This window comes from Myotis nattereri (assembly GCF_964212035.1).
Source record: "Myotis nattereri genome assembly, chromosome: 9".
Lineage (NCBI taxonomy): Eukaryota > Metazoa > Chordata > Mammalia > Chiroptera > Vespertilionidae > Myotis > Myotis nattereri.
In genome coordinates this window covers 70,897,447-70,909,446 of record NC_138084.1, presented here as the reverse complement: position 1 = coordinate 70,909,446, position 12,000 = coordinate 70,897,447, and the positions used below count along the sequence as shown (strand labels likewise).

The window sequence follows — 12,000 nt, the reverse complement described above, 5'->3', positions numbered from 1 at the left end:
GGCTAATTGGCAAGTTAATTTCCAATTAATGGCCAGTGCCCCTGATCAGACACTTCAATAGAGCAACTGAAAATTTTCTAAAGTAAAATATTGATATATTTGACTAAAAAACAGCAACTAGGCTTTCATCAAAAGCAACTGAAAAAATTTTAATGTCATTTTAAAAAGTTGATGTAAAGAATAAAAATTTAAAAGGAAATAAATAAAATAGTAAATATTTTTTAAAGTGCATGAAATGCTAGAAATGTTGAGCGATTTGCTGTTGTTCTTTATGCCCATTTGGATGAAAAGTGTTTCGTTCAGGAGACTGTGGTTTGAACAAAGAACTGTGATTATTTTGTACTTTCCTTCCTCACCAATAGTGTACTTCTTATTTATTACAGGATTTCTTCAAGCAAGAATTAACTTTCATTAACAAACTCATTGAAACTGTCAAAATAAAGCAGTTTTCTCTTATTATTCCAAAAGAAGACGTCAGAGTCACACATTTAAGATGTTGGAGTAGTGTTGCAATACAGGTATCCACGCCCCTCACCCCACAGGCAGGAGGCCACTTGGTGCTAGGTGCATCTCCTATTTCAGAGGCCCCACTCCTGCTGAGTGGGTTCTTCTAACAAGACAGGGACTTGCTTTTACTCGATAGCAGAGATGTGATCCATTTTGAATAATTTACATTGGGTGGCTATTCTAGTTCAAGCTAGAGAATGAATGTTCAGTAATAAACGTGATCATAATTGTCTTTAAGGAGCATACTGCTGTGAACTCAGCCATAAACCCCACTCTGCAGCATACTAATAAACGACAGTAGGATAAAATACTGGAAAGAGAAAATGTTTAAATAAGTCTTATTATTTTTTTTAAATATATTTTATTGATTTTTTACAGAGAGGAAGGGAGAGAGACAGAGAGTTAGAAACATCGATGAGAGAGAAACATCGATCAGCTGCCTCCTGCACACCTCCTACTGGGGATGTGCCCGCAACCCAGGTACATGCCCTTGACTGGAATCGAACCTGGGACCTTTCAGTCCGCAGGCCAACGCTCTATCCACTGAGCCAAACCGATTTTGGCATAAATAAGTCTTATTATTAAATCAGATTATCCCAGAGCTTAAGCAAGTCATTTAACTTATTGTCATTTTCCTTATTAGACTATAAGTTCTTCCTGCAGTAACTCCTTTTGGAACACCATTGAAAAAATTGTGATTAAAAAATTGAAACAAATACCAAAAAATGCTGTGCATGTAGTTCTTAAAAATCGGATATGGTGATCAGTATTTTCTCCTCATAGTCTTGAAAATTTGGCTGTTATTCCGACAAAATGTAGCACATCTTTTCAGTAGTGAGTTGCGAATCCTCCATCAGAACTGAGAAAACTAGGTCTAGTGTTATGAAGAAAAAGAGCAAAGTATCCCCCTAATTACAACTAAGTTGATTAGTTTGGTGATTCAGGACAGGAGTTAAAAACAAGCAGAGCCACAAATCCCTGAGCAAGGGTTTCAGATGGTAGAGAGGGTGTGTCTGTAATTCTTTTTTATTTTTTTTAAATATATATTTTATTGATTTTTTACAGAGAGGAATAGAGAGTTAGAAACATCGATGAGAGAGAAACATTGATCAGCTGCCTCCTGCACAACCCCCAGTGGGGATGTGCCCGAAACCAAGGTACATGCCCTTGACCGGAATCGAACCTGGGACCCTTCAGTCCGTAGGCCAAACTGGTTAGGGCTGTAATTCTTTTTTTAAAAAAATATTTATTGTTGAAAGTATTACATATGTCTCCCTTCCTTCCCCCATTGTAAGAACGGAAGGATAGGATTAAAGAAAGCACATGGGATCTGCCTCTTAGATACACTTGAGGTGTCTCCACTCAAGGCATGCCAAAATAAGGAGATGAGGAAATTACGGGGAGGAAAGGTACTCTGAATCCGTCCTTAAATCAGAGGAGAATCAGACCTTCCCTCCCTCCCTCCCTCCCTTCCTCCCTCCCTTCCTTCCATTCCTAAACCAACCATTGGTTAGCTTAAGAGCATTTAAAGATCCATTTCTTTCATTCTTCCTTTTGAGGGTAGACATGCCAAACCAATTTAACATTCTCACAAAATATTTAATCATGTTTACTGTTCTCCTCTGGACCTTCAGCAGTTTTTCCAGAAACGTTACCATGTAGGGACTTAAATAGATCCAAGAATTTAAAAAGTGAGCTCCTTGTTGACCAGGAGGTCATGGTTCCGTTCCTGATTAAGGCACATGCCTGGGTTGTGGGCTCGATCCCCAGTAGGGGGCGTGCAGGAGGCAGCTGATCAATGAGTCTCATCACTGATGTTTCAATCTCTCTCTCTCTCTCTCTCTCGCTCTCTCTCTCTCTCTCTCTCTCTCTCTCTCCTCCCTTCCACTCTGAAATCAATAAAAATATATTTTTCAAAAAGAAGTGAGCTCCTGGCAGCACTTGATGGTGAAGAACAGCCAATCTGAGATGCTTTTAAGGAGGTTTTGCTCCTCTGGTCCTTTCATGAGGAAGCAAGCTGTTATCAAAATAAGTCTTCCAAAGAAAGAGGTAGCCCTGGCGTTTCCATCTCTGACCAGGCTTTAGGTTTATGATCTAAATGCAAAATAAATTATATTTGTCAAAGCATTGTCTGATCGATAGTCTGGCTTGAAAAAAATTATAGTCTTTAGCATACCAGGAAGATATAGTGCCTGGCATAGCAAGCTGGCCTTTTAATGAAATATTTGTGGGTAAGTTGGCCCATTAGAAAAAACAACAAAGAAAAAAAAAAATAAAAATGATATCCTTGATAATAAATAGCATTATCAGAATGACTGGCCCAGGAATTATGAAAGGGTAAGGAAGCTGTGTATAACTCATTTCATAATTGAAATGGGCATTTCTCCTTCATGATCTGTGGTGTTGTTTATGTGATTATGTGAGAGGCACGTGATACACCTCACATAGTGGTGAGTCCTTACAAGTGATGCAGCATCTCTAACCCCTCCCTGAAGTTTTCCACTGGGTTCTCCTGACTTTGACAGCTTCAGCATCCTCAGGGGAGTTGAAAGAAAAAAATAAAAGCAAATAGAATACTATCTCTTTTCTCTTCTTTTATGTAAGGCTATCTTCATGCAAAACAGTTCCCCAGGCATATTCTTCTCATATACAAAGAGGCCAGGGGGGTTTAAGTCACTCCATATCTGGATAGTTTCTGCCACCTGGGATGACACTTCGAGGTCTCAAGCACATCTTTGTATATATCTGCTGGAGAAGTTGTAGGGGGAAAGCTTTCTGCAGTTCACTGTGAGCTGTAAGAGGGTCTGGTGGCTTGTACCCTAAGTAGGGTGAGTACAGGGGTTCATCTTAAATAATAATCGGAACTCTCTTCTCTAGGAAGACTTAGCCCCCCAAGAACCTGATTATCATGAAGTCCTGACACAGACTTAAAAGGCTTCATTTGAGGAGCTGGCCCACACTCTAGGCAAACTGCATTGGAAACTACACACGACACCCTAAGGATAGATATCATGGGAAGCTTTTTATCCTTGACTTAGGAATAGAATGATGCCTACCAGCAGTTAATATCATTGCCATTTGGCTGGTGACCAGTTCACAGAGATAGTGCTTAATCTTTTTCTTGGGCATAGCTATCCAATAGTTGGAAAAATGGAAAACTTTTCCAAGAGAGTAAATGGAGATTTATTAAATTTCTAATTAAAATGTTCCACTAAATTTATTTTTAGGATTACTTTTTTTTTGGAAGCCAATAACCTAAATCCTAATAGATCTTGGAACATCCTATATAATAAAAGCCTAATATGCTAAGTGCCTGGTCATCTGTTCAACCAATCAAAGCATAATATTCTAATGATATGCTAAGGCCGCTCAACTGCTCGCTATGATGTGCACTGACCACCAGGAGGCAGACGCTCCAACTGGTAGGTTAGCTTGCTGCTGGGGTTCAGCAGATCAGAACTGAGTGAGATGGGCCAGACATGCCCTGGAGCCCTTTTGCGGTCCCTCCCTAGCTGGCCAACCTCCTGCGTCCCTCCCCGGCCCCGATCGTGCACCCGTGGGGTCCGAGGGATGCTGGAGAACCGGTTTTGGCCCGATCATGCAGGCCAGGCCAAGGGACCACACTGGTGCATAATTTGGGCACCAGGGCTCTAGTTGTTAACTAAAACAGTTGCATTTCAGACTTCACAACACAGTAAATTCATTTTTTGTCTTTTAGCAGAATCTGACTCCCCATATAAATTTTATATGCACTTTTATAATGGCTTTGGTGATAATTTTATACACTTTAATTGTTTTTGCAACTTTATAAAAATTAAAATAACATATACTTCTTATAGAAAAAAATGAAAATATACTTAACCAAAACAGAAAATAAAAATTACTCACAATTTTATTATCCAGAAATACCACTGTTAACAATTTTGTTGTGTATCCCGCCATTCTTTTTCTTCTTATTTATACATCACCCTTAAACATTTTTGTTTACTTTTTAAATAAAATATAGATCATCCCATACCAATGCCTTTCTAACTTCTTTTTATTTGATAAGCATATTATGACCATTTTCTCGTATTAGTAGACATTCTAGAACATACTTTTATTGCCTACAAAGAATTCCCTTTTGTTATTTTAGTGTAGCAGTTTGGTTTCTTCTACTGTTTCCTCCATCTCCTTTACATTTATATGATACTAGAGGCCCGATGCACGAAATTTGTGCAAGGGGCTCAGCCCTCGCAGCCCAGCTTCATCCGGAAGATCATTCCGCAGTTCGGCCATCCAGTCTAATTAGCACATTATGCTTTTATTATTATACATAGATCCTATGCTTTTGTTCAAGTTAGCCTTTGGAAATTTTTATTTTTAACACAGGCTGTTCAAGATATTGGGGCCAGAGCAATTTGAACAAAGGGAAACTTGCTCAAGGTTTTGGTTCATATTCAGGGATGAATCACATCATTGAGGCTATTGGTAAACTACTCTAATTTATCTGAATGATCCTGGATCACCTTATGTTAGAACTGGAGGGAATTAGTGAATATTGCAGAAGAACCATCTTTTAGACATGCCACTAATAGGAAGTAATAGAAATATTCCTGCCTACTAGGAGCACATAATATTAATAGAAGATGACTGAATATAACTTTCTGGCTATGAGTCCTCTTTATTTCTATAGCTTGAGTCATTTTGAGACTTTGAACAGTACCGTGACGAAATAGGCACCGACACATTAAAAATAAAAGTCAGCATAAAACACAAATTCACCTGCCAGAGACATTGTAAGTTACTTCATAGTCTGCTGAGGTATTATTAGAGATAGGGTGTGCAATTAAGGAAACTTTATTTAGCAGGGATCAAGAACAAACTTGTCATAAGGTGGAGTTTGGGGAAGGTTTAAATCAGAGGACGTTGGAGAACCAAAAGTCAGCATGCTTGTTCAGTGAACTGATGAGGCCCTTCTGGCAAGTTCAAAAAGTGTTGGGATTGGTCAGCAGAGAGGACAGGTAGCCACACAACCAGGTCCTCAAAGGGGATAGCAGTACCTAAAGCATGGTTCTCAACCTTCTGGCCCTTTAAATACAGTTCCTCACGTTGTGACCCAACCATAAAATTATTTTCGTTGCTACTTCATAACTGTAATGTTGCTACTGTTATGAATCGTCATGTAAATATCTGATATGCAGGATGGTCTTAGGCGACCCCTGTGAAAGGGTCGTTCAACCGCCAAAGGGGTCGTGACCCACAGGTTGAGAACCGCTGGCCTAAAGGAAAGCAGAGGGAAGGAGAAAAGAATGTAAACAGGGAAGAAATAAAGTAGTGGCCAGAAGGGGCAGTGAGGATGGGCTGGAGATGATCCAGACAAGCTGAGCGGCTGTCTACAGACGCAGGCGAGGGGAGTTGCCAGGACGTGTTCTTTCCCGTTGTCTAAGGGAAAGACCATCTCTGGGTCCTGGTTATTGTAAAATGTGCTGATTTATTTAAAAATGTTTTTAAGTGCCTTGTGCTCAGGTAGTTGGAATATCAAATTTGCTAGAACAGGGCTTTCTGTAGTTACTTGCAGTCATAGTAGTGTGTCCTCACAGACTCGGCTTCCCTCCCAAGGGCGGGTTTGTAGCTACCTCAAATAACATAATGTGGGATTAGACAAATGAAGTAAACTGGTGAACCCAGACGTCTAACGGCTGATTTTCCTCTGGGCTTCTTTTCTCGCTGGTGGTGGCCGCTTCCTATTCTCTTCCAGAGTCCTAGCGGAAGGTGCTATCTTTTGTCTTTGACAGAATGTTGATCCAGGTGTGCCTGTATTTTTACTGCACGTTTCTGTGGCGCTGCCTGAAATTTGTCATGAGGAAGCTGACCGGAAGATGTGAACTGCAGCGGATCTGTTACAATACCAAGCCTGGAGCTTCTAGAACCATGAAGATCGGTAAGCGTGAGACAGAGAAGTAAGCAGAATGTAGGCTTGGTGTGACTGAGGATGGTATAGCTCAGAACAGTAATTTTAAACCACTTGCAAAGGGTAATTTTTAATCACTTTTAAAATTATCTCTTTTATAGAAACATCATTGAGAGGCTCAAAAAGTAAGGTAAGTAAAATTGTTTCTATATTTTTCTGCAACTTTTCACTTGGAAGCTCAGATCCATAATCAAAGAGTAAAAGTTTGAAGAAACAAAATATACCATTATCTATAAAAACTAACAAAAACTGAGAAGAGAGAATTGCCTTTACTTTTAACATGAAAGTAGCCACTGTATGTGAATTTTAAGGCAGATATAAGGTGCACTTTTTACTTTACTGTCAAATTCATCTTTTTTTTATACCTCTTTCAAAATCATAAAATAAAAATAACTTGAAAATGGGAGCAGCATTAACTCTCTGGTGTTAATATCCAAATCATTTAACTCTGCTCAAGATTTTCCAAGAAAATCAAAGTCACTATTCCAGTGTTTATAGCACATAGTTAAGTATCCACATAAGAAAGAAAATTGGTTGTTTTTTTCTCAAGATTCTTGAATATTATTATTTAACTAGAAGACTGGTGCATGAAAATTCATGCACTGGGGGGGGGCGGGGTCCCTCAGCCTGGCCTGCTCACAGTCTGGGAGCCCTCAGGGGCGGGAGGCACCTGTCCATCAAGGGAAGGCGACCCCCCCCCCCCCCATCATACCTCTGCTGCTGCCACTGCTGGCAGCGCAAGCCTTGGGTGGCCCTGGTTACCTGAGCTTCGGGTGGCCCTGGGTGACTGGGCAGCCGACATCCGAGGCTTGCCTTCTCCTTGGGCCGGTCCTGGGCGGCTGGGGGGCTGAGAGCGGGTCCAGCCACACCATGCGCCTGCTCCCACCCCTGGCTGGGCTGAAAGAACTGTGGGACTCCAGTGGGGCTGAGGGGACTGGGCGCTGCCATCTTGTAGCTATGGGCCTCACCACCTTTGTGAGGGTATGATGGTCAATTTGCATATTCCATCTTTATTAGATAGGACTAGAAGCCTGGTGCATGAATTCGTACATGGGTGGGGTCCCTCGGCCTGGCTGGCTGTTGGAGCCAATCGGGGCCACAGGAGTTTGGCTGGCGAAGGGAAGGGGCCACGGGAGGTTGGCCAGTTGCGGGAGGTTGCTGTGGGAGTGCACTGACCTGCATTGAGCTCTTGCATTGAGCGTCTGTGCCCTGGTGGTCAGTGCACGTCATATGACCGGTTGTTCAGTCGTTCGGTTGCTTAGGCTTTTATATATATAGATTTTGGTATTTAAGACTATCTCCCCTTTGTACTTCTCTCAACTGTAGACATAGTGCCCAGTTACAATAGAAACCAGGTATGTTGAGAGAGAAAATGAAAATATAATATTTTAATAAGTAATTTAAAACAGTTGAAAATGGTAAAAAAAAAATACACAACTTACTATTTCTGTTTTATGTTATTACCTTAATCAGGAAAAGTATACTACCCCCATCATGAAAATGTCAAATTCACTAGAATTCAAGTACTAAATCAATTTTTTCTTTAAGTTTAGTTTAGGTTAGTATCTCCATGGAGAAGCTTTAAACAAATACCTGAAGCCCCTAAATAAATCCTGCTTAAGCCACTGGTGTTCATGACAAGGGAAATGATTGAAACATGTTTTCTAGCTGTTGCAGACTTCAGTGAGTGTTCACCTTGATGCTATTGAAAAAACTATCGAAGACATCATGGAACTGAAAAAAATTAACCCTGATATAAATCCACAGTAAGAATTATGCTTATTATTTTGTATATATAGAACACAAGTCATGGCTTCATATTCATCATTTCTATAGCAGGCTTGCTTGCTCTATCTATTTACTTACTAGTACCTATCTATCTCTTCACCTCCCCAACCCCCAATCATTTCTAATCTTTTGAATTTCAGATGAAAATAAAGAAAAAGGTGCCATTTCCATATTTGTAAATAGCAGCAACCTTGTACTTTGTTGTGATTTATGCTTATGCTTTGAGATGCAATGAATGTAAGAAATATGATGGATGCTTCTGGTATCAGCTGAAATAAAGGGGGCCCATTCATCAAGCCATTCCATGCAATGCCCATGTTTTACAGTGCAGTCCAAGTTTAAATTGTAAATGTGCCTGAGCCAGTTCTGCTCTGTCAGTTCATCACAGGCTGAAAATCCAGAGACAGTCCCTATCTGCTTGTCAAAAGGACAGGCATGAATACCTTGATTTTAGCCCAGTGAGTCCTGTAGAAGACTTCTGACCTTACAGTTTAAAACCAAGAGAGAGGGGGGGTGGTGGAGGGCATGTGTGGGAGGAAGAGATAGTTTTTGTAAGAAGATGTTCGAACTTTGTAATTTATTCATCTCATCTTGGAAGTATTAAAATGCATTTGGCAATGTACATGACATTTAAAATTAGCTTTATATATTCCACTGGGAACAGAAATTTTTCAGTGAAAAAAAATGAGCTAAGGATTTGGGTAGAGTAAATTCTGCATGCAGATATATTTAGAGACAGTTTAGGCAGGTAACAATCAAGCTGTCTTTTAGATATGCATGAGAACTTCAGATGTTGTCCCTGAGAAAGGCTTTTCATTGCCAGCGACAGGGAGCTGTAGTCAAGGGAATTTCAGAGTGCACTTTGCATATGTCTGTCTCTTGGAGGGATTCTAAGTACCAGCTAATTGGGGCTCATCACAAAACTCCCATTTCCACGTGGGCTCCGTACCATTCTTCTGCAGACACCAGCTAATTAGGTGCCTTTTTCTTATTCAGCCATTAAAGGTGGTTTAATTATGCAGTAAATGTCTTTTTGAAACCTTTTGACATATATTTTATATCTCTGGGAAGGTGATAATAAGACAATTTATTTTAAATTACGTTGAACAAAAAAATGTAAGACTACCATTAGGCATGAGGGATATACTAGACCTATAATCACATTTAGAGGTTGGATTAGATTTAATAGCAAATCTTTTCTGTCTCTTCTATGAAAGATACATGTTTCACTCAGAAGCATTTCCTTGCCGTATGTTCTTTTGATTTCCTTTAGGAAAAAAAAAAAACCTTATAGGTAGGAGATTGTGTTTTTACACCTCAATATGGATTTTGCTACTTTTTTTCCCCATAGATAGACATTGACAAAATGTAATTTTTAAAATTTAAATACTTTTCTGGAAAAAAATCAAGAAATAGAGAGGGCTAGGGGAAATATTTTATAATTTATCAAGTCATTACTACTATTAACCTCCCTTTGGTATTTGTTTTATTTTGTTTTGTTTTTGTTACTCCTCACTTTTTCCATTGATTTTTAGAAAGAGTGGAGGGGAGGAAGGGAGGAAGAGAGAGAAAGAGAGAAATATTGATGTGAGAGAGACACATAGATTGGTTGCCTCCTGCATAGTGCATGACTGGGGCCAAGGATCAAACCTCCAACTCAGGTACCTGCAGGAATCGAACCCATGACCTTTCAGTGCACAGACCCATACTCTAACCATTTAGACACACTGGCCAGGGCCACCTCACTTTCTTTTAATTATTTGTTTTAATTACATTTTTTCAAGTGCTGCTTAAACTGCTGATAAGAATCACTACAGTAAAAATTGAATTGTCTTCTCTGGTGGCCTCTTCTTTAATTTCTCCCACTCTCTTCTTTATCAAAATTAACTCTTTCAGTCCTGTGTTGGTTTCCTGGGTGCCCAGTGCCACTGTTCACTTTTCCTATATTAAGATATCTGATTTGGTTTTTTGGTCCTATGGTAACAAGGGTCATTTAATTGAACATTCAGTTTTATTTAAGTTTAGCATTCTGGGTTATCTTACATTGTCCTCTACATTTGGAGTAAGTATATAATTTTAAAACATAATTATCTATTGCCCCCAACTTTAGTCTTAACTTTCTATACATCTTATTCCCCTCCCCCCAAAAAGGTAATGATAACACTGTCATCATGATTAGAATGACCACCATGAGAACAAAAATGTTCAAATTTAGTGAGTGAATTAGGAGTAGGAGTATACCAAAGAGTAACTCTTGGGTTAAATCATAAGAAGTTGCCAACGTTCAACTATTTTAACCCAAAAGCTAAATGACTGTAAAGAATTTAACAGGAATAAGTCAACATGAAATACCACTTTTAGATTTAAAATGCCATCAAATGAATGTAGGAGAATAACTTATGTGACAGTAGTTTACATGAAAAAATAATCTTTGTGATTAGTTAGCCATCTGTTTAATAAGCTTGCAGTGTTTTGTGACTGCTTAAAGAGACCCTATTTTACCTCCTAGGTCAGTGGTCGGCAAACTACGGCTTGCGAGCCACATGCAGCTCTTTGGCCCCTTGAGTGTGGCTCTTCCTAAGCCTTAGGAGTACCCTAATTGAGTTCATAACAATGTACCTACCTATATAGTTTAAGTTTAAAAAATTTGGCTCTCAAAAGAAATTTCAATCATTTTACTGTTGATACTTGGCTCTGTTGGCTAATGAGTTTGCCAACCACTGTCCTAGGTTGTAGAAGAGAAAAGCAGCATTCAGATCACAGCAAGTAATGATTGTGTATTACACTTGCCAGACTGTTTTCTGTTCCGGTGATATGTTGTCATGGGCTGTTAAACAGTGTACATTCAGAGAAGACTGAGCAAGATAGTAACACCTGAAACCATGTCACATGAGAAGGAATTAAAGGAACAGGAAATTTTTTAAACACTGCAGGTGTGACTAGAAGAATCACTATCTCAAAATAAATAGGCACGGTGGGGGAAAGGTGGAAATACATTTGCTCAGAGAACAGAGTTTGAACCACTTGGTAACAAGGAAAACAGATTTTGTTTCAGCCTAAAGAAAAGTGTTTTGGCAACTAGAGAAGTCAGGATGAAATGGCAAATCTTGTAAAATAGTGAGTTCTTACTCTTGGCATTGCCTATCTGTTAAGAATGCTCCCAAGCAGAGGTGTTTTGATTTTTTTTTTTTACTCCTAAGTCGCTGAGGGCTATTTCTCCCTTTGAGTCTGTACACAGACACACACACACACACACACACACACACACACACACACACACCTTCTGAAGTGTTCTGATATACCCACCTAGTGGGGATTAAATGATCCCTAGGAACCCATTATCACCTATATTTTCTGCATATCACTTACAAATCACCTGCATCAAGAACTCCCTCATCGGTTTGGCTCAGTGGACAGCGTCAGGCAGACTGTAGGGTTGTGGATTTGATTCTGGTCAAGGGCACCTACCTCGGTTGTAGGCGCAATCTGCAGTAGAGAGGCAAGTGCAGGAGACAACCAATCGATGTGCCTTTCGCACATTGCTGTTTCTCTCTCTGTCTCTCCACCTCCCTTCCACTCTCTCTAAAAATCAATGGGAAAATATTCTTGGGTGAGGATTAAGAACAAAAAATCCCTTGTTTCTTAAGCCGCATTGTTGCAACATAGCTTAAGAAAAGGCCAGAATGTGAGGTGAGTTTTTTAGCCAAGTTTTACAACTGTCAATGCAGATGCAGTAAGAAACTGTGCTTCCA

General features: G+C 39.7%; 1 protein-coding gene across 3 annotated transcripts in view; it reads left to right on the top strand.

The window, feature by feature from the left end:
* Nucleotides 1–12,000, top strand: part of ELMOD1 (ELMO domain containing 1) — a 69,293-nt gene that overhangs the window by 31,863 nt on the left and 25,430 nt on the right. For 2 of the 3 annotated variants that reach the window (XM_081099635.1, XM_081099634.1), the window contains exons 3-5: nt 6,285–6,430; nt 6,562–6,590; nt 8,129–8,226. In XM_081099635.1, coding sequence (XP_080955761.1) covers nt 6,285–6,430; nt 6,562–6,590; nt 8,129–8,226 — 273 coding nt within the window. Of the gene's footprint in view, nt 1–383; nt 519–6,284; nt 6,431–6,561; nt 6,591–8,128; nt 8,227–12,000 lie in introns of those variants that run through there. The other variant, XM_081099636.1, reaches the window with a different exon arrangement.